This window comes from Microtus ochrogaster, chromosome 10 (genome assembly GCF_000317375.1).
Source record: "Microtus ochrogaster isolate Prairie Vole_2 chromosome 10, MicOch1.0, whole genome shotgun sequence".
NCBI lineage: Eukaryota > Metazoa > Chordata > Mammalia > Rodentia > Cricetidae > Microtus > Microtus ochrogaster.
This window is the reverse complement of record NC_022016.1, coordinates 74,143,353-74,164,874: the sequence shown is the minus strand read 5'-3', so window position 1 is coordinate 74,164,874 and position 21,522 is coordinate 74,143,353. Positions and strand designations below refer to the sequence as shown.

The window sequence follows — 21,522 nt, the reverse complement described above, 5'->3', positions numbered from 1 at the left end:
CTGGGCTCCCTGTGCAGCCAGTGTCCAAGGTGGCCTTAGGATGGGGCCTCTGTGCTCACTCCAGCACTGAACCACATCTGGCTGCTGTAGGAGTACCCATTGGTAGCACCTGCCCACCTGCATGGCTCTGGGTTGCTTTAGGAACATACATGTAAGCCTGGGCTCATGCTCTGCTGGGCTCTTCTGTGCCCGTCTGTGCCAGTCTGTGTATCTTGGGCCTGACTCATTCATGTGAGCTGGTTTAGGGGTAAGTCAGAGCTGACTCAGAGTGAAGCCTGCTGGAATATTTCTTTCCCAATGCCTTGCTAGTTAGAATCCCAGCTGAACGGGCTCACAAAATGTCTCGACCTGGAAAAGTCCTTGCTGCCAAGCTTGATGGCCTGAGTTTGATCCCTGGAAACCACGTTGTAGAGGGCAAGAATCAGCCATAAGTTGTCCTGCCTCTGGCCTAGCCCCACATACCCCTAGCCCCACAAAACAGATACGTGTGATTTAAAAAAATGTAAAGAGAATTTCAACTGTGTTTTTCTTACCGATGCTTTCTTACTTGTGCTTGTTTTTTTTCCCATACCCGAGGGACAAAGCGTGTGACGAGCCATTCCTCTCCCGAAGCATGTATTCTTCCCCCAAACCCCCAATTGTAAGCAGATGGAGCCCTCTTTTCCTGGCTGCAGTATTTGGTCACGGATACAAAGAGAGTCAGTCCCAGCTCAGCCTTCCTTGCTGTGTGGCCTCGGGCAACTGTTTTAGATTCCCTGAGTCTGATTTCTCATCTGTAAAGCAATGGCAGTCTCTCTCGGTGGAGTTGTGTGCACATGAGATGAAGTGCTGTACAAGTCCATGCTGATCCTAGAGAGGGCAAGAAGTGCAGTGAAAGAATGGCCATCCTGCAGCCTCTGCTAGGGTGGCCCTGGGCTAGGACGTCACTGTGGTCCCACAGGTCCACATATGTGTTGTGTGTATGTGTATTTGCACGGTGCTTATGTGTGTGTGTGTGTGCTATGTTTGTGTGCACCGAGGGTGGAGATGTGTAAACAGAGCTGCGTGGGCATGCCTGGGCGCTTGTCTGCACATGGCTGAGTGCGCACGCGTTTTCCCAGCACTATTAGGGGAAAGCTGTAATTACGCTTTATGGCAGCGGCAGGGCTCCCCTACCCATTAAGTCGCTCATCTGGGAGTGAGGGGACCGGGACCACCCGCACCCTCCCGGTCCTTGCATGCTGCATGAGCACGCAGCCATCCCCCTCTCTCACCATATGCCTGTGTTTTACAGTTCTTTGGTGCGTGGTGCTCATCGAGTGACTAATTAGCAGAATGAATTAATTGACATCCATACGTGTAATTAGCAAATGCTTATAAGCAGCTATTCTCCTTGGGATGTCTACATTTCTAAGGGTCAGATGCTGGGGGCTGCTGTGGGGGGTAAATAGGAGATGAGAGCTGCTAGTGTGAGCACCAAGGCCTGCCTGGGGGGCTGTGTGTGCCAGTCTGGAGGGGGAGGAGGAAACTGACTCCATACACTGGCAGGAGACCTGGGTTCTGGTGTCATTCTTGTGACCCTGGGTAAGACATTTCCCCCTTTGGACCAGCCTTTGCTTCATGTGAGTGTGTGTGTGGTGTGTGTGTATATATGTGTGTGTATGTGAATGTATGAGTGTGTGAGTGTGTGTATGGATATATTTGTATGTGTGTGTATGTGTGTGAGCGTGGTGTGTATGTGTGTGTAAGTGTGGTGTGTGTATGTGTGTGTGTATATATGTGTGTGTATGTGTGTGTGAGTATGGTGTGTGTATGTGTGAGTGTGTGTATGTGTATGTGAGTGTGGTGTGTGTGTGTGTATGTGTGTTTTTGTGTGTGTGTGTGTGTGTGTGTGTGTGTGTATGTATGTATTTGTATGTGTGTGTGTATGTTAGGTGTATGCAGGTGCACATATGTGTACAGGAAGGTGGTGGCCGAGAACAACCATGGCTGTTGTTGCTCTGGTACCATTCACTTTGTTTTTCTGTGTGGTACAGGGTCTCTCAGTGGCCTGGTTTTTGCCAAGTGGGCTAGGCTAGCAAGCCAGTGAGGCCCCAGGGAGTCTCCCCTATCATCTCCTCAGAGCTGGGGCTACAGGTATGCGTGACCACACTGACATTTTGCTATGGATTCAAACGCAGGTCCTCTTGCTTGTATATACGTGCGCTACCCACTGGGATATCGCTCCAGACTCCTTTGACTCTGATAGGGATGAACGGTACCTGCTGGTCTCTGGGGGAAGTTTCTTGTTCCTACATCCTTTCTCGCCTATAGTGGCATATTCTGACAACCAACAGGCTGGTACAAGAAGGGGTGCTGTACCCCCTATTTTCCTCAGATACACATCACATTTCACACAATGGAACCTGGCCCATGCTGTGCCCACTGCTCCACAAGCCCTCACCCACTTTCCCTGCCCCCAGGGAAGTGGTTCTCAACCTGTGGGTCACAGGCACTCACAGAGGTCGCCAAAGACCATTGGGAAACACAGACATTTGCATTACAATTCATAACAGTAGCAAAATATGGTTATGAAGCAGTAGCGAAAACAATTTCATGCTTGGAGTCACCACATGAGGGTCTCAGCATCAGGAAGGTTGAGAACCACTGCTCTAGAACCTTCTGAAATGATAACATTTCCCAGCCCGTGCTGTCCTCGAAGGTAGCCCCGACTGACCACCTGTGACTTCTGAGAACTCAACAGCTGTCTTTTGAATGCTTTGACTTTTCTTTCTGAGTCTAAGTAGCCACAGGTGGCTCAAGGCTACTGCGCTGTGCAGGAAGGCTCTTTTTATTCCCCTGTTCACCCATAAACCGGAGCACCTGCCGGACACTTGCTGTGGCCCTGAGGACGCTGTGGAGAGCAGTGTCCCTCCTTGCAGGAGCTGAGGAGCGAGCTGAGTGAGTCTGAGCAGGGGAGGTAGAGGTGATGTCTGTGGGTGAGGCTGAGAGGGAGGGGCTGCTTGGCTGCGGAAGCCACCATGAGGGTGGTCAGAGTGATCTAGGTTACCCAGGGCTCCAGTCAGGAAGGAACGTGGCAGGCCAAGCCTTCAGAGGTCACCAGGCTTCACAACATGATTGGAGGAAGCCAAGGGACATGGGAAAATGATGGTCTAGGGGGGAGAGCTGGGTGGTCCCGGGCATAAACAGGTTGCCTCTCCCCAAGGGGCAGCCTCTGCCTTCTCCATGCTGCCCCTGGCTTTCTCTGTCTCTGCCACCCCAAGAACTGTTCTTCTACAGCACTGCCACCCTTGGGTCCCATGATGTGCCGAGGTCATCTCCTGCACCTGGCTGGGTGTCCCCAGGTCTCTCAGCACAGGGCCGCTGGGAGCAACCCTTTTCCTGATTGGCCTAATGTCCCCATCTCCTGTGAAGCTGGTAGCGGTGTCAGGGAGGTGAGGTGATATCTAGGCCCTTCCTCTTTTGTTTCCCAGTGGCTTCCTGTGCTGCATTTGGCTGTGTGTGGAGCCTTCCCATCCTCCTCTGCTCCCTTCTCCCCCTCTGTCTTATCTTCCATTGTTGAGTTAGGGTCTCATTACATAGCTCTGGCTTGCTTGGAACTTTCTATGTAGATCAGGCTGGCCTTGGATTTTCAGTGATCTTCCTCCTTTACTTTACAAATGTTGGGGCCACACCAAGGCACCAGAGTCTATCTGTCCCTGGCCTCAGCCGTTTTTCCATAGCCCAGAGAGCTGGGTGGAGCAAGAAGTAACATTTCGTCTTCTTACAGTTGGTCAAGCGGGACCCAGATAGCCCAGGTGATCTAGAACAGGACCCTTTGCCTTTTGGGGGCTTTAGAGCACAGGGGCTGTGTGGAACTCTGAGATCAGACAGCTCGGGTTGTGGTGACGGCTGTTAATGTCTAAGCTGGGTGGCTTTGAGCAAAATATTTAGTCTCTTTGAGCTCCACACCCTCGTCTATGACATGGGGTCTAATGTCCAGCTCTCAGGGGGAATACTTGCGCATGAGAATAATTTAGTACTGTTGGCAGAAGTTATCTTGAACTCTGATAGGCATACAGAGCTCCCTTCCAAAATTCTCACCTAGTTTCAGAAGGTTCACAGAAACCCTGGAGCTCTCCAGCCCCCATGGGTGACCTGAGAACTGTGGGTTCATTCCCCGATGAAGAAATGTAAGAAGAGAGAGAAGTTTGGAGGTGAAGTGTCCAAGGGGGCTGCAGAGATGGCTCAGCAGTTGAGACCCTGACTGTACAATCATGATGACCAGAGTTGTATCCCAGAACTGTCACCTAACAAGCCAGGTGTCCTGTGCATGCCTGCAATGCCAGTTCTAAGGGTCGGGGTTAGGAGGCTCACTGGGACTTGCTTCAGGATCTAGGGTAAGTATGGGCCACAATCCCTGTTTGCAAGTTTGGTCCACATTCTCCTTGGTCAGGGCCACAAAGTGAAACCCTGCCACTGTGTCTGTCCCAGGTGCTGGGATTAAAGGCATGCACCACCATGCTGCCTCCTGCTGCTGCCACTGCTGCTTACACCGCCGCTGCCGCCACCACCTTCTCTTCTCCTCCTGCCCCCTTTTCTGTCTGCTTTGATTTCTTTATTTGTGTGTATGTGTCCCCACCCTGAACCTGTACACACAAGGAGTCAGAAGAGGGCATCAGATACACTTTTTTATCACTCTCCACCTGTTTCCCCCGGAACCTAGGGTATGTGTGCACTGTGCATGTGCGTGTGCACATACTCACGTGCACGTGGACAATGCTAATGAAACTTGATAGATTAAAAGAAATGTAGGGCAAGCAAGAGAAAGAGAAGATATGGAGTTGGGAGAAGGATGTCGGAAAAGCCAGGCACCTTTATTAATCCCAGCACTCGGGAGGCAGCGGCCGGTGGATCTCTGTGAGTTCGAAGCCAGCTTGGTCTATAAGAGCTAGTTCCAGAACAGGCTCCAAAGCTACAGAGTTTTATTACTTTTTTGTTGTTGTTTTGTTTTGTTTAGGGGGAGTCCATGCAAGCAGTGTTCATGAAGGCCAGAGGACAAGTTTCAGTCAGCACTCTCTCTCCTCTTTGTGGGTTTTAGAATCAAGCCCAGATCTTCTGGCTTGGCGGCAGTCTCTTGCACCACACCTGGTTAGTTTAATTCTTTTCTTTTGTTTTGCTTTTGTTGTTGTTATTATTTATTTGTTTGCTGTTGGTTTTGTTTTTTTGTCTAAACCTTTTGCAGACACTTTTAATCACTGCATGGCCGTAATCAAACTTTTTAAAGAAACTTCCAAGACACTTGTCATCAGGTCTGACAACCCTCCTTCGATCGGTGGGATCCACTTGGTGGAAGAAGGGAGCTGAGTCCTGAAAGGTGTCCTCTGGCTTCCACACACACCCTGTGGCACCTGTTCACATGCAAACACAAACATCCAAAATAAATGATATAATATAGATTTTAGAATCTCTCGGAATAGAAGTGGAATGCGCAAAAATTTGGTCCAGCCAAGTCTCGTGCTGCATCCTAACATCAGAGAGACCTGTGCAATGCCTCCCCCCACTCCCCGCAGCCTTAGGTGGAGGTGGAGTCTTGTGTGAGTGGTGCTGAGGACCTATGCCAGCCAGGTTAGAGCTGATCACAGGAGAGAGGCTCTGAGGAGGAAATAAGGGAATGAGGTCAGCCATCTGAGCTGGGGAGGTCAGAGGAAAGCCTGGCATTCAGCACAGAGGTGTCATCAGGTTGGTCCAGACCGGTTCTAACCTAGTGAGGATAAGCCCAGAAGAGCAGTGCGAGGAAGCCGAAAAGGAGGCAGAAATGTTGGGAAAGCAAGCAGGTCTGTAGGAAGGGAAAGGAAATGACAGGAAACGGGAACCGCATGGAGCTGAAGTCACCAATATTCCCCATAGCCTGTAATGAGGCCACAGTGTTTGATAGAATCAATCTATCAATGTTTTGAAGGCCTAATTTGATTATAGGACTGAACCCCATGTCAATTACTTTGATAATCTGACCATTCAAACCAAGGAAGAGATATAAAGGGGGAGAGAGAAGAGCTGGGGGAAAGCAAGGGTCTAGACACCTTTCATTTTTTTAAATTATTTATTTATTATGTATACAATATTCTGCCTACACGTATGCCTGCAGGCCAGAAGAGGGCACCAGACCTCATTACAGATGGTTGTGAGCCACCATGTGGTTGCTGGGAATTGAACTCAGGACCTTTGGAAGAGCAGGCAATGCTCTTAACCGCTGAGCCATCTCTCCAGCCCCCACCTTTCATTTTTTTAAGTGTGTGTGGAGGTCATGCACTGTGGTCTGTAGATGACAGAGTCGTGGGAAAGCGTGCATTTGTATTGCCCCTCCCTTCCCTGCCCACACTGAGGTACCCAGACAGGAGGGAGAAGAGACTACTGTGGGGTGTGGACTAGTTCATTACTGATCGTGAGGCAGCAGCCTAAACGCAATGCTTAAGTTGATAAAGCAAGGAATTGTATGAACACACTACAGAGAAGAACGGAGCCAGATCTGGCAGCTCAGACCTGTAGACCTGGCTATTCAGGAGACTGTCTCTGCAGTTGGGGACACAGAGGTCCTTGTAGACACAGAGAAGCTTTAAGGAAAACCAGGAATGTTAAATACACAGGGACTTCTTCTTCTTCTTCTTCTTCTTCTTCTTCTTCTTCTTCTTCTTCTTCTTCTTCTTCTTCTTCTTCTTCTCCTTCTTCCTCCTCCTCCTCCTCCTTCTTCTTCTTCGTTTTTGGTTTATTGAGACAGGGTTTCTCTGTAGCTTTGGAGCCTGTCCTGGAACAAGCTCTGATACAACAGGCTGGTTTCAAACTCACAGAGATCTGCCTACTCTGCCTCCCAAGTGCTGGAATTAAAGGTGTGTGTCACCACCACCCGGCAGGGGCCTCTTCTCAATGGAGGAGATAAAATACTTTTCTGCCCAGAAAGCTGTGAGTGGATTTTGTTAGCTACCTGGTGACCTTTTTGCTATCAGTGGAGGCAGACCTCACCCCCTTTTACTATTGAGGCAGACCTCACCCAAATTCCCCAGAATGGTTATTCCAGACTCTTCCCTCCCTAGACTGTTACCCATCCTTAGGGGGAGATGTCACAAGTATTTTATGGCCTGTTGAGCTCTATGCTATCGTCAGAGACCACACTAGGTTCTAGGCCTTCTAGCTATAGAACCTACCCTCGTGGTCACATGTACTGTGTAAAAGAGTCCCTGTGGAGTCACCCCTTAAGCTTTATTGTACACCTGGAATCGGACTGATTATTGCTTGAAAGCCGTTCCCCAAATGGTACTGTGTTTGAAATAGGCTGACAAGGGATCACCTAGCATTAGACTCTCCGAAGCCTGATCTGGGTTGATGAAGTCAGTCTGTACCGGGTTTGCATTCTCATCTCTCTGCGTGGTCCGATTCCCCATAGGACACTGGCAGACACTCCCTCAGGTTTCAGAGATCAAACTCAGGTTACCAGACTTGGTGACAGACTTGCACCATTATCCTCAGAGTCGTCTCACCGTCCCCAAAGACATATTTCATTTTAAAATCATATGTCTGTGCATATGTCTGTGTGTGGGTATGTGATATGAGCACCTGTATCCTCAGAAGCCAGAGACATCAGATACCCCTGGAGTTGAGGTTCCGGAGGCAGTGAGTCTCGGCTGTGTGACTTGGTTGGTAGAGTGCTTGCTTGGCATCCACAGAGCCCTACGTTAAATCTGCAGCCCCATAGCAAACAGGCGGGCCTGCAATCCTAGCGCTTGCAGGTGGAGGCAGGAGGATCAGGAATTCACAACCATCCTGGCCCACATAGGCAGCTGTCTTAAAACAAACACAATAACAAGATAGTCTGAGGGCTGGGATGTAGCTGTGTGATAGAGTACGGGATCAGGCCATGGATTCATTGCCAGCTTCACAAAAAGAAAGAAAAGAAGACAATCTGAATTTCTCTAGTGTGACACTTGCTTCTGGTGTCACACTAAAGTAAGCCATGGTTGATGGCAGACTCATGGCAGTCTGCCAGAGTGAGAATTCCCCTTCCCTGCAAGATCTGGCAGTCCCACAGGGCTCTGGTGTCCCTGGATGTATCTCATAGGCACTTGGAAAATGGTCTCGCTTGTCATTTGCCGTCGAAGACACCTAGGTATCTAGGAGCTGAGGCTGGGCCTTAAAGCTAGAGCTGGTCTGTGGCTGGCTGATGCCAAACCCATGGGTGGGCGCTTGTGGCCTGACTGTGAAGGTCTCATTCTTATCGTGCGCTAAGCAAGGTCATACAAGTGACCAAAGGAAGACCTTTGTTGTCACCAGAGGTCTCCTACTGGAGGGCTTCTGGGACCCAGTGTGGGTAGCCTCAGTAGGTGGGTTTTTGTTCACAAACAGCTATCCTTTTGTCCCCAGAGTAGCTGGGGCAGGCCAAGTTCCCAAGGAACTCTTTGGGCATAAGTCTGGAGGGACAAGCTCCTCCAGGTCCCCCCTCCCTATAGAATGCACTGGACTGCCAAAGTCCCCCACCTCCTCAGCTCCTCTTTCAGGGAGTTATCTGATCCCTTCTGAGTTTGACAGATGAGCCAGTGTCTCAAACACGAACACTGGTGGGCATCTTTTACGTGGCCCTCCAGTCCTATTTGTGTGTTCAGTAGCGTGTAGTTCATACTGTATATTGGGTAAGGTAAATACCAATCCTGGGGCGGGGGAGGGGGGAGGTTGAAGGATAGGGTTGGGGGCTGCATCCTCAGCTCTAGTCTATCTGGAAGCCACCCCTTTGTGTTAACAGTGGCTCTCACTGAGTGAGGGGGTCAGTGGGTGCTGTTGCCTTTGTCTAGTTCTGAATCATCTATTTTTCTGTACCCTCCCTCCCCGAGTCAATAATCCTACAAGTATACTGGGGGTCCTGTGCAGTATCTCATCCCAGCACACACTGCAGTACTGGGCACATATTAAAGGTGTGGTTGAATAGCAGATCATACTAAGACTAGCAAGCCCCTCTTGAGAAGTAGCAGTCAGCTTTTGCTTCCAGTGGCACCAGGTGCCCACTTTTCCACCTCTGTCCTGTGACCAGGGCTTGACAACTTCCGGACTGAAGTGTCTACTCTCGGTTGGGGTCCTGACCTCCAATATCTTCCACGCGGGGCCTGGACCTCTGAAATCAGCTGACCCCACGGCCCTGGCTGGCCCCACCCGCTCCAAGCATGGGAGGGAGGGCATAGATTGGCCCAGGAACTTGTCTGGCCGCTCCCGCCTTCTGTCTACAGCCGGCGCTTCCGCCGCTGCGGAGCTCCAGCCTCCCCACAGTCGCTGCTCTGGCACCCAGGGAGTCCTGGACTCCGCCCTGCCAACCGTGGGGGGGTCAGGATTGTCCCAGCACTTGGGTAAGACCCCCCCCCCGCCCGACTTGTCACTGTTCCCCTTCTGGAAGGGCACACGTGTCCCTGGCGTCTCAGCTCGGTGGGTCGCTTCCCTGTGCAACTTTCAGGTTGGTCTCTGTTGGGGACTGCCCTTTACTCAGGCGAGCGTTGCTTGGATGCTGGCCTCCATGAGGATGGGGGAGGGGCTCAGGCTGGCCACCGGGGACCTGAGGGTTCAGACTCTCCACAAGGTGCGCCTTGTGATGACTTACTCCGAATAGCCTGAGGTGAGAACAATTCCTGAGCAAAAGCCAAATCTGGGAAGTTGGGCTGGGCCCAGACCCTCAGCAGCTGGCCACGTGGGAGGTCCACTCTCACCAGGAGCTGGCAGAGACTAGAATCCGTGTATCAGAACCTATTAGACTGGATGGTATTCAGAGCTGGTTAAACTTTGCTTCTCCTGTGGGGTTCCATCCCCTCCCCACCTCCGTGAGCGCTGCCTCTCTTCTGCCTGGGGCAGTTTGTGTGCTTTCCCCTTGCTCTTCTTTAGAGGCTTTTTCTCCATAAAGCGTGGGGTTTAGAGCGAGTGCTTGACTCTGGGCTCTGAAAAGTCACCTCCGTTTCCTCTTCTGCTGGTGTCACTACTCTTTTCTTAGCCCCTCCCTTCCCTGATGCCCCACCCACTCTTTATCTCAAAGCTTCCTTTAATCTGCTGGGCCACACTGCCCAGCCCCAGAGGCTGGGGAAGCGAGAGGATGACAGTATTCCTGCATGCCTTCATTTGATCAGAGGTTTATGCAGGCAGGTACTTCCGTTCACTGTGTCCCCTTGTACGATTCCTCCGCTGCTAGATGCTCATTGAACATCTATGTCCAAGGCTCACAGTGAAGGGGCAGGGTAGTCTGATGAATCTGCTCCATTCCACTGCCAGCTTACTTGAGGTTAAAAAAAAAAAAGGACACCAACTAAAAAGAGAAAAAGTTTTGGTAGGGACCCGGTCTTCCTGCCATGCACAATGCCCTGGGCTCGAGTTCCAGCAAGGACCAGGGATACAGGACTGTGAAGTGTGAACAGGTACAGGCTTCCGTGCAGACTATTGAGGCGGGGTCGAGGAGGCTACCTGGAGATGGTGGCATTTCAGCTGCTGTTGCTGTGGTGACAGACTGTCAAGTCTCTGGGTCTCCTTATCATATCCCCACCATAACGTGCCATTGATCTGTCTCTCTGGTCCAGCAGAATTGACATCTCTAGGGATTTTGTTAGGCAGGCTTAACTTCTGCTTTACTGAAACAAAAACCTTATCGTATGGGGGCTTGAAAGATGGCTCAGCAGTTAAGAGAACTGGCTGCTCTTCCAGAGGACCAGGGTTCAATTCTCAGCACCCACATCACAACCATCAGTTCCAGGGGAATCTGACAAACTCTTCTGACTTCTAAGGGCACTAGTGGTGAAGTAGCTCATAAACATACATGCTGGTGAAACACTCATCTATATAGAATTAGAAAGAAAAACAAAAAAAACTGGGTGGGACCCAGAACCCTGAATGTCAAGGGGCCCTTTGGGTGTCCTTGATGCAGGCTGAAGTTTGGGCCCTTCTAGGACCTAGTACAGGCATCTGAATATGGGACTGTGGTCTGGATGTTGGGGAAGGGGCCCAGAGATGAGGGAGATGTGGTCCTTGTCCTTGGGACTCCATGGATGCCCATGGATACATCTCTGTAGTGACAGATGGGGCAGAACCTCTGAGGACTCACAGGAACCAGTTCAGACAGGATATCGCTCTGTGAGTCGCAGGAGCCTTTGTAGAGAGATTGAGCGCTCTGTTGTGCACTCCTGGGATTTAGCCTCACTCAAGTCCTCCCTGATGTCTGAGGGAAGCCCCTCCCACAGTGTGCCTGTGGCAGATTCAGCTGCATGGGGCTCTGGACTTATAGTCAGGAGAGCTGAGTCTAGACAACTTCCACCAAGCATGTCTTTTCGAGCATCCTTTTCCATCTCTGGTCTTTACTCTGTCTACGTCTAAGATGGAGACTCTGGATTGAGGCTGGTGAGCCTGAGGCTGGTGAGCCTGAGGTGGTCCTCAGGAGGTGGTCCTCCGGAGAGACGGGAGCCTGGGGTTGGAGGTTCAGTAGAGGTATCTGTTACATTAGGTGTGGACTCAGTAAGAGGAGCTGAATCCAGGTCTCTTGATCTGCTGTCTTCCTTGCAAGGCTTTATCATGTTGGGCCTGCTCACCAGGCACAGAGGAGTCATAGAATTTAAACCCTGTTGCTGGTCCATGAGGCCCTCTGCAAAAGGTTCGTGTCCCCAAAGCCCAGGACTGTGCTGTCCTGTCAGGCCTTCGGCCATGCCCCTCCTCCCAACCTGCCCAAGCCCATTCAGGCTCTAGATTGGCGTGAGTACCACCTCCTCTAGAAGCCACTTGGATCTCTCTAGTCCTCGGTGCCGTGTGTGTGTGTGTGTGTGTGTGTGTGTGTGTGTGTGTGTGTGTAGGCCAGAGTTATTTTCTTCAATTGCTTTCTCATCTTTAAAACCATTTTAACTTATTTCATTTATGATCATTGAGTATGTGTGTATGTATGATGTGCGTATGGCAGCGGGGCACATGTGCCATACATCTGTAGAGGTCAGAGGACAACTTTGTGTGGTCAGTTCCACCATTGGAACAATACCAGTTCTGGTATTGTTGGGCAGTATCTTAGTCAGTGTTCTATTGCTGTGAAGAGACTCATGACTAAGGCAACTCCCATAAAAGGAAGTATCTCACTGGGGGCTTGCTCACAGACTCAGAAGTTTATCATCATGGTGGCGAGCATGGCGGCCTCAGGCAGACATGGTGCTGGGGAAGCAGATTTCCACATCCAGATCCACAGGCAGGGCAGTAGGTCAATACTGCAGCTGGGTTGGGCTTAATGAAACCTCAAAACCAGCCCCCTAGTGACACACTTCCTCCAACAGCCCACACCTATTCCGACAAGGCCACACCTCCTATTTCTTGTCAAATAGTGCAACTCCTTGTTGACCAAGCATTCGGAAATATGAGCCTATGGGAGTCATTCCCATTTAAACCACCACGGGCAGCGAGCACCCTTGGCACGCTGAGCCTTCTCATGGTCTCACTTTATTTGTTGAGACAGGATCTCTCAGTGAACCTTGAACTTACCCATTCTGTTAGATAGGCTAGTCAGCAAGCCCTAGGGATCTTGTATGGATCACAGGTGCCCACCACTGCACCCAGCTTTTTACATGGGTGCTGAGGAGCCAAACTCAGGTCTTCAGGCGTGTAATAACAAGCGCTTTGCAAACCGAGCCATCTACCTCAATTCAGAGGATATTTGCTTCTATGTGTCTGCATCCAGGTGTATACATGAATGCAGATACCCTTGGAGCTCAGAGACATTGCATCTCCTAGAGCAAGAGATTCAGATGGTTGTGAGCCACCAGACTTGGGTGTGGGAACCAAACTTGACTCCTCTGGAAGAGCAGCAAGTGCCCTTTACCACTGAGCCATCTCTCCATTCCCCCCCTCTTTTTTTTTTTTTTTTTAAATGACGACGTCTGACACAGTAATATAGATCAAGCTGGCCTGAAACACACCGAGTTGCCTAGGCTGGCCTTGAACTCATGGCTGATCTTCTACCTCAGCTTCCAGAATATTGGGATGGCAGGCATGAAGTAGCACATTGGGTGCCCATCTTGCTGTCTTTAGTGTATAACTTCAGTTTCTCATTTGCAGAGGCCGAGTGCTGGTAGCTGACAAGAACGTACAAGGCAGGGTGTGAGAGCCCTGGATTCCTAGAGCAGAGGCTTTGAGAGAGAAGGGGACTTGCTCAGAGGCCTGGGCGTGAACTCGAGCCTTTGGCAGAGGACATTTTATCAGCTGCGTGGTGACAGAAGAAGCAAGGGGCAGACGGGACCGTCCCATCTGCTCCGTACTGGCCAAACGCCTAGGATGCATCCCTTCCCAGCCCCGAGGATTGTCCTTGTGGGGTAGGAGCAGGACCAGCAGGAAGTCTGAATCTCAGAAGGGGTCTGGTGTTCTAGGATTCATCTTTAGCCGCTTTGGCCTCCAAGACTTTTTGTCCTGTCCAGTGTGAGCCTCAGGCCCTCTGGCTCAAATCTCTTGCAGAAGTGACAAAGGAAAGGAAAAATCCTGGAGGGCTATCACCTGTTGATGGCCTTGGATGCGGGCGTGCACAGTGGACTTTGGCAGGTGCCTCTATGAGAAGAATCACCGGTTTATAAGGAAGTGGCTGTTAGGGGCTGGTGTATCGTCTCCCAGTTCAGCAGTTGCTGGATACAGGCCTCCTAGGCACAGGAGCCAGTGGGCAGCACTCCGGAAGGTGAAATCCTGGCAGGTGGGTCTGGTGTCTCTCTAGGAGGCGTTGGCAGCTCTCTGGCATCCTGCCATGCTCCAGCCTGCCCTCTTGCGGATGAATGGAATCCCTGGCCTGAGAGTTGGAGCTCTGGGATCTTGGAGCCATTCTGTTTACTAAGGGCAAGGGTTGGAGTTTGGCTGAGTCTAGAAGCATAGTCTGGTGGTGCCAATAGGTGGGCACCAGTTCCCATGCGGCTGTGCTCCAGCTGGCGGGCACTAGGGAGCCTTCTGTGCTAGGGTTGGGGGGTGCACAGAGGGTGGATTGAGGAGAGGCCAGGACATGGGGCGGAGATATTAACAGCTGGCCCCGGAGGGGGCGGGAACTTGGGAGGAGGAGCTGTGAGAAGCCGGTTGCTTTTGGAGAGGCTGGCCGCCTGTGGCTCAGGTGACCAGAGGCCCTTGAGCAGCGCGCAGAACCCCCAGGGTCTGGCAGGTGGAGCAGCAATGATCCAGAATGTGGGAAACCACTTGCGAAGGGTACGGAATGGTGGGTTAGGGTGGACCGGGAGCCAAATGTGGGTTTCCCCTATGTGTGGCCCAGAAAGTAGATGCTTCCGTCTTAAGTCAGGATCTGCAGCCCCAGCCTGTCTGCTGTTCTGCAGTCCTGTCTGGAAGGAGAACTCACAGAACCCACTGACTTCTTAAGTTATAACCGGTAGAGTCGCCAAAGAGCCGTGGGGACAGCAGGCTCCCCCCGGCTGGCAGTTTGGGGCTGGGTGGAATGGAATCCTCTGTAGCAAGTTCTGGAATTCATCCTGGTGCCGTGTGTGTGTGTGTGTGTGTGTGTGTGTGTGTGTGTGTGTGTCCTGTGCACAGTTCTCCTGCCTTCTGAGCTCAGGGCTTGGAGTCTGCTGACCTCCCTAGCCCAGGACTCTAAGTCTACGGACCAGACAGAATTTAGGGTGTGAGGGTGTGTGTGTGCAGGCAAGAAGGAGAGTAAGGACATGACCATGTGAGGGACAGGCCATGTGGGACATGTCCTGTGGAGTGACCTTTGGGAATATATTTTCCCGGATCCTCCTGACTGGGACTTTTGGAGCGGAGATAGGTGCTGAGGTCCCAGAAACACCCAAGCGCTCAGCGACTCGCTGGGGGCCTTTGGCCTGGTGCCTGGAGAAGGACCCAGGACAGCCTGGGCAGCCTGGGCAGGACACAGTAGCTGTCAATTGAGGACGTTTCCGAAGAGGCCTTTAAAGAAGGGCCCTGGGGGCAAATACATGTCTCACCTGCCTCTTTGCCAGCTGCCATTCAGCTCAGCATCCCCAGCCCCAGGGGTTGATATCTCACCAAGTCCCCGCCCCCCCACATCTGCTCTCACAGCAGAGGGCACCTCTGAAGGTAAAGTAACTGTGGCATCTGCTTACCTGCTCAGACTTACCTAGCAAGTCACCGTCTTGGTGGCATGCTTGCCCTGATCGCTCTCCGGGTCCCATCATCCATCCCTCTGTGTTGATAGTAGCATCATACTGCCTGGCTTCTTCTGCCTTGGTGAACCACCTAGACTCTCTCCAGTTGCTGCGCACTCTGTACCCACCCTCCCAGTGATCTCAGCCTCCCTGTGCCTCCCCTAGCCTGCCTTCTCTCTGGTAGTTTCCATCTCATTCCTCAGATTCAGCTGGGATGCTGCCTCCTCCAGAAAGTCTTCCTAGGTTTTTCACGATGTCATGTACCCTTTTTGAGCCCCGCTCTCACTGGGATGGGAGCTTGGCTTGTATCTCTATCCCCGTACCCCAGCTAACTTTACAAGCTGTGCTTAGCGTACCTAGGCCTGGCCAGGGGCCAGAGGATACCTAGAGAATGAATGTGGGCATACAGTCCTTCAGCCAGGCCCAGGGTGGAATCTGAGCCGCTGGGCCTCTTGCTCCTGTCCCCTGAGCCCCGGGTAGGATGTCCTCAGACTCCGACTTTGCCAGGCAGCATGCTGGGCGCATGCACATTTTCTTGCTCTGTTCAGTGGGGCGGGCTTGCTTTACCATCCCTGTGGTGGCTCCTCTTCACTGTCAGCTTGGCTGGGCTCAGAATCTGGGGATGTCTGCGAGAGTGTTTCTGTAGAGGTCTAAGTGAGGAAGAAGACCCACCCCAAATGTGGGTGACACAATCCTATGACTGGAGCCCTGACTGAATAAAAAGAGAAAAAGGAGACAGTATTAGGGTACCAGCACCAGCTCTGTGCTCCCCAACTGTGGACACGGTGTGACCAGCTGCCACCGTCAGGTCATTGCCTGCTAGACTGTGTTTTCTCAAACTGTGAGCCAGGACGAGCCCTCCCATCCTTAAGCCCCTCTGTTGGGTGTTTGGTTACAGCAGGAAGGAAAGTGACTAATGCTCTCCACCCCGTTGCTCCCTTCCCATCCTCAACCCAAGTAACTCAGGCTCAGAGGGGTCAGCAGCCTGTTTAACGGCAGAGAAGCAGGAAGTGGCAGTGCTGGGATTTGAACTCAGTGGTCCTGGTTCAGAACTTTTCTGAACATGAGCTTAGCATTGCTACCCTGAGCCCTGACTCAGCTCGGCTAGCATCTAGCCTCTCTGGCTATGGATCTGGGTGTTGGGTGTGGAAACTGGGCCACAGGGACCGCACATTAGTTAAGATGACATTCATCGCCACCTTTGAACTTGTGCCTGGTTGGCAGATCTTGAATTTCTGTGGCCTCTTCTTAATTTCCTTTGCTCCAATGGAAAAAAGAAGAAGAATTTGGGAACACTTTCTTTTTCTTGATACTGAGCTATTTTTATTTTTATGTTTGACACAGGGTCTCATGTAACCCAGGTTGGTTTCAAATTTGATAAGGATATTGCCAAAGATGACCTTGAACTTCTGATCCTCAGTTCTAGCCTGGTCCAGGTCAGCTCCCAAAGTGGCTTAGCAGCTGTTTTGACTCTACAGCTGGTGATGAGCTATTTGACCCCATTCTCCTGAGACTCCTTACTCACTTGTACTAATGGCAAGCTGGAGTAGACCAGAACCAGCAGTTCTCTGCTCATAGCCTGGGTGCTACTGCAGACCTCCACAGGACCCATTGATTCCTTTGAACCCCAGGACAGCGGAAGTAGCTTCTCCATACTTCATCCTCTCCAGCCTCTTTAGGGGTCTAAATCAGAATACGCTGAAGTTTGGGAAACAGGCCTTGGATTGGAATCTTGTCTTTCTCCCTCCTTCTATTACTTCTTCCTCTTCTTTTTTGTTTTGTTTTGAGATAGTTTCACTATGTGGCTCAGAATGGCCTCCTATTCCTGATCCTCCTACCTCAGCTTCCTGAGTAATGGGATTACAAGTATGTGTCATTTTGCCAGGCTTGGATTAGAATCTCATTTTCAGGTCTGGGAAGTTGGCTCAGTGAGTAAAAACACTTGATGTGCAAGCAAGAGGATACTAATTCAAATCCCAAGCATTTATGCAAAAAACCTTGGCGCAACTGTAATAGTGGCAGAGTTGGGATTTGAACTCAATAGTCCTGGTTCAGAGCTTTTCTGGACATGAGGCTTAGCATCGCTACCTTGAGCCCTGACTCAACTGGGTAGCATCTAGTCTCTGGTTATGGATCTGGGTGTTGGGTTCCAGCATTGAAGGGTAGAAACAGGTAGATCCCGGGAACTAGCTGAAATTTTAGCCTAGTTTAAATTGTCAGCTTCTAGCTTAGTGAGAGAGCTTGCCTCAAAATGATGATGTGGAGAGGACAGGACCCTTGACATTGCCTCTGACCTCACGCATGTGCACAGACATACATACCTACATATTCACCTATACGCACCACACACACACACACACACACACACACACACACACACACACACATGGAGGAAAAAAAATCTCAAGTTCACCTATTATTCATGTTGTGACTCTAGGTCAGGTGTTAGTCCCTGAACCCCTGTGCTGGGCGATCCTAGAAGTCCCCCAGCCTTGGGTCTGAGGAGTTGGCATACGCCTCTGATGGTGGTCCTCACCATGTGGCAGGAGAGGGGAGGCCGAGAGACAGAAAATGATAATGCCCATCATACAAGAGGAGCTCAAAATGACTGAGTGGACAAGTGCCCCAGGGCTTGAAGGGGTTGCGGTGGTCATAGAAGGTTCTCTGGAAGAGAATCGAGGCTCAACAGTTCGTTCAGGAGCTGCGTGTGAACGCCAGACTCGGCCACAGGCAGATGCCCAGTGTTCTCAGTCTGTCTAGTTGATTTGTTTTTATCCTTCCAGACACAGCTCAGTCATCACTTCCTCTTTGGCTCCCCATCCCATGTAGCCCCAGAGGTAACAATGCCACCTTCCAACGTTACACCTAATTCGCTTGCTCCCTACGCGGCAGGTGCATGAGTGTGCTGTGACTTGTGACGGTATGGGATCCCAGCTGCTGGGCTAGTAGAGAAAGACAGGCAGGCCATGGCGATGGAAACCTGCCATAAATACCGTGAATGACAGTAACAATGAGTGTCATCGATGGTTTACCTGTGTCTGAGCATGCTCGGACTCAGTCCTTATAACTCCGAATGCTCTTGTGTCCTCTATTAAAGATGAAATGGAGAAAGAGAGGCTAAGTCTCCTTCCCGAGGTCACACAGTTGTCAAGGGACATTGAACGAAGGGCTTTAAACTCGGGCTGTCCAGAGAGCAAGAACTGAGAGGGTGGGGGTGGGGTCCTGAGCAAATGACATCTGAGCAGGAGGCCTGGAGGCTGAGGAGGTGAGGTCTCATCTGGGCAGAGGGAACCTTTCCCTTGCAGGCTTTAAGGCAGGGGAGTGCCAGGCACCTTGAGCTCTGAATGACGCTTCCGTGGTTCAGAGTGGCCTGAGCCTGGGAGGAACAGCTGCCAGCTGGATGAAGTTGGAGGGACTACAGCTGGCCTTGGAGTCTGGGCTGGAGTCTGAGCTTTGTTGGTGTTATTCTTGAGCTTTCTGGGGGTTCTCTGGTCCCCTGCTTTAGTTTTTGTTTAATTGTTTTATTTTTTGAAACAGGGTCTTACAATGTAGCCTGGGCTGCTCTTGAACTCACAGAGATCTGCCTGACACTGCTTCTCCAGTGAGGGATTGAAGGTATAGACCACCATCCATGGTGTTTCTTGGCTTAGTACCTGATTTTCTTTAATTGGCCAGCTCCAAATTGTCCCAGCTATCTTCCTATCACCCCCCTGCTCCTCACAAGAGGGAGTTTGGTTAGGACCAACCAGGAACCATGAGGCACTAAAGGAGGAACCTGGGCTTGGGAAGTTGCTAGCCTGGGGCCCCTTTGCCCATCTTCAGTTTGACTATGGAGGCTTTTGCAACTCCAGTGAGTGGCCTTGCTGTTGTCTCTGTGCACTGACAGCGTAGGCTGGGGCACCCAGGCTGTCTGAGCTGACCCCACAACACACATGCCAGGGGCTGGGGCTCCTGGACCACCGCCCCTCACCTGTGCCTAGTGTGGTACTTCTGCCATATCGTCCCCCAGAGCCTTGGGAGAGCTGCCCGAGAGTGAAGGGGTCCAGAGACACCAACTCATTTTGCCTGTGTCGACCACACTCATCATCTGTGAGCCACTTCCACCTCTGTGGGTGTTGTTAGAACCGCTGTTAGGAGCGGAGACGCTGGTGAGCCACAGAACTTGCATGTCACTGGCCGGGTTAAATAATCACTCCTGTTTCTCACCAGTCTGTGGGTTTCTGCCATGGTTCAGTGGCAGGGATTGTGGGTCAGGTGAGGTGGTAAAATGGTGGTTTCTGCTGAGGCCCTGCTCAATGTCAGGCATATTTAAATCCCTGAGTGTTTTACATGGCTGTTGGTTTTCAACTGGTTTTACAGCTGAGAAAGTCAAGGCTCTGGTTTTACATCACTTTGACCTAGTTAGAGGTTTAAACAATCTTGTCTGGGGGCTGGAGAGATGGCTCAGCAGTTAAGAGCACTTGTTGCTCTTCCAGAGGACCCTGGTTCTATTCACAACACTCATGGTGGCTAAAAACCCTTTGTAACTCCAGCTCCAGGGGATCCAATGCCCTCTTCTGGCTCCACGGGAACCAGGCACAGCTGAGTACCCAGATATACAAGCAGGCAAAGTACCCATGTACACAAAATAAAGCAAATACATTAAAGATAAAAATTCTTGTCTGGCCCCAGGCTCCAACTGGGCAAGACCCTGAATGCTGTGGCTTCTCACCTTGTCCTAGGCTGACCTGGGAGAGTTGACAGCCTGGCATCTTTGCCTTAGGCCTGCTCTGTCTGGTGGCTCTTGGACAGATGGTACAGCCAGCCGGGTCCCTTGCCAGTCTCCAGGCCACAGGCCTGTGTGTGTGCCTGCCATTCCAGGCATAGCCTCCCTGCAGGTAGGACATGACATTAGAGTCACGGCAATGACAAAAAGGACCAGTGTAAGTTAGGGACATAGGAATGACCCAGACCAGACCTGTCCTCCATAGGGCAACTGAGGTGGCCATAAACTGATAATGACAGCACAGTATAGCTAGACTGTGGCAGAGGAAGACTGAGGTGGCCCTCATCACTCAAGAGCGGCCCAGGCAGGCTTCCTGGAGTAGGCCACAGTTCACCCTGTAAACGTCTCTATGGGGGCAAGCAGGGTTCAGCAGAGAGAGGCACATGTATGGAGAGCCAGGAAAGAGCCTGTTCCACAAGTAAAGGAGAGTGCGCCCGTTGACTGACTTTCTGTTCCCCTTGGCCATACGATATAGCTGTCTTTTCAAGAGCTTCCTCGGTTGCCATAACCGCCCTCAGCAGATGATATATCGATGAATTGTTACTTGAGGCAGCCCAGCAGGCAAAGCCAGCCTGGGAGTGGGAAAAGCAGGACCTTGGCGCCATATTTGTGCCCTAGGCAAGTCCTTTGGACAACTGGGCTTCTACTTCCTTCCAATGGCGGAGGGAAACCTGTCCCTGGCAGGATTTGCTGAGAAGTAATGGCTATGCGTGCAGAATCTCAGTAGGAAGTCTGTAAGGGCTGCCACGCTGTAGAAATGGCTGCAGGCTGGTATGCTGGCTGGCTCTCAGAGCATCTCTCTTCCTCTCTCCCTTTTTTCCTCTCTCCCTCCCTTCTTCTCTCCCTCCCTGTTGGGGTATTTTAGACACTTTGGCCTTGAACTGTGTGGCTGAGGCTGTCCTTGAACTCCTGATCATCTTGCCTCCCCTTCCCAAGAGCTGGGTCTTTGGTGTGTGTCACTGCTGGGCTTCTCGGGATATTTCTCACCTCCTGTGTACATCCACGTCACAGTTTAGAGAGTGCTATATGAACCTTGCCTTGGCCCTTTAGAGGTCTGGGAACCAGCGCTACACCAGCGGCCTAGACTGGACCTTTGTCCCACATCTCACTGGGACCTGAGGTCCTGCTTCTCACTCCTTGGCCTTGTCCTATCTGTGACTTGAGAACAGGTTGTGATCCACCCTGGGGTGTGTCCTGGCCTGGGTCAAAGAACTAAAAGAGTTGCCTGTGGAGCTCCTTAAGGCAACCCTGGTTTCCCAAAGCTGTGCGGGTCCTCATTTCCTTCAGATCCCTTATGAGGCCTGCAGAGACCAGACCAGCATCTTGTTCTTCCCCAGGTTACAGTCCTGTGAGGTGTGTGTGTGTGTGTGTGATTTTCTTGTGTGCTTGAATTCTGTGCACATGTGTATACATTTCACACATATGTTCAGGACTCATTGATAGAGGCCAGAGGATGACATCGAGTGTCTTGCTCTATCCCTCTTCTTGTTCCCTTGAGACAGGTCTCTCACTGAACCTGGAGCTAGGCTGGCAGCCAGAAAGCCGCAACAGACTTCCTGTCAAACACACACGTATACACACACCACTACACACATACACACTCGCACACACACACTATAGCATGACCCCACACTTACCACACCACACACACCC

At 51.3% G+C, this 21,522-nt stretch overlaps 1 protein-coding gene across 3 annotated transcripts in view; it reads left to right on the top strand.

The window, feature by feature from the left end:
- The first annotated feature begins 9,403 nt into the window (after positions 1-9,403).
- Acot11 (acyl-CoA thioesterase 11) overlaps positions 9,404-21,522 on the top strand; it is a 49,816-nt gene continuing 37,697 nt past the window's right edge. The window contains exon 1 of one of the 3 annotated variants that reach the window (XM_013348559.2): positions 9,404-9,448. Coding sequence is in view for 2 of the 3 variants with exons in the window: in XM_026782050.1 (XP_026637851.1) it covers positions 13,505-13,678 (174 nt within the window). In the remaining variant the exon portion in view is untranslated. Of the gene's footprint in view, positions 9,449-13,356; positions 13,679-14,056; positions 14,176-21,522 lie in introns of those variants that run through there. The other 2 variants (XM_026782050.1, XM_005353507.2) reach the window with 2 other exon arrangements.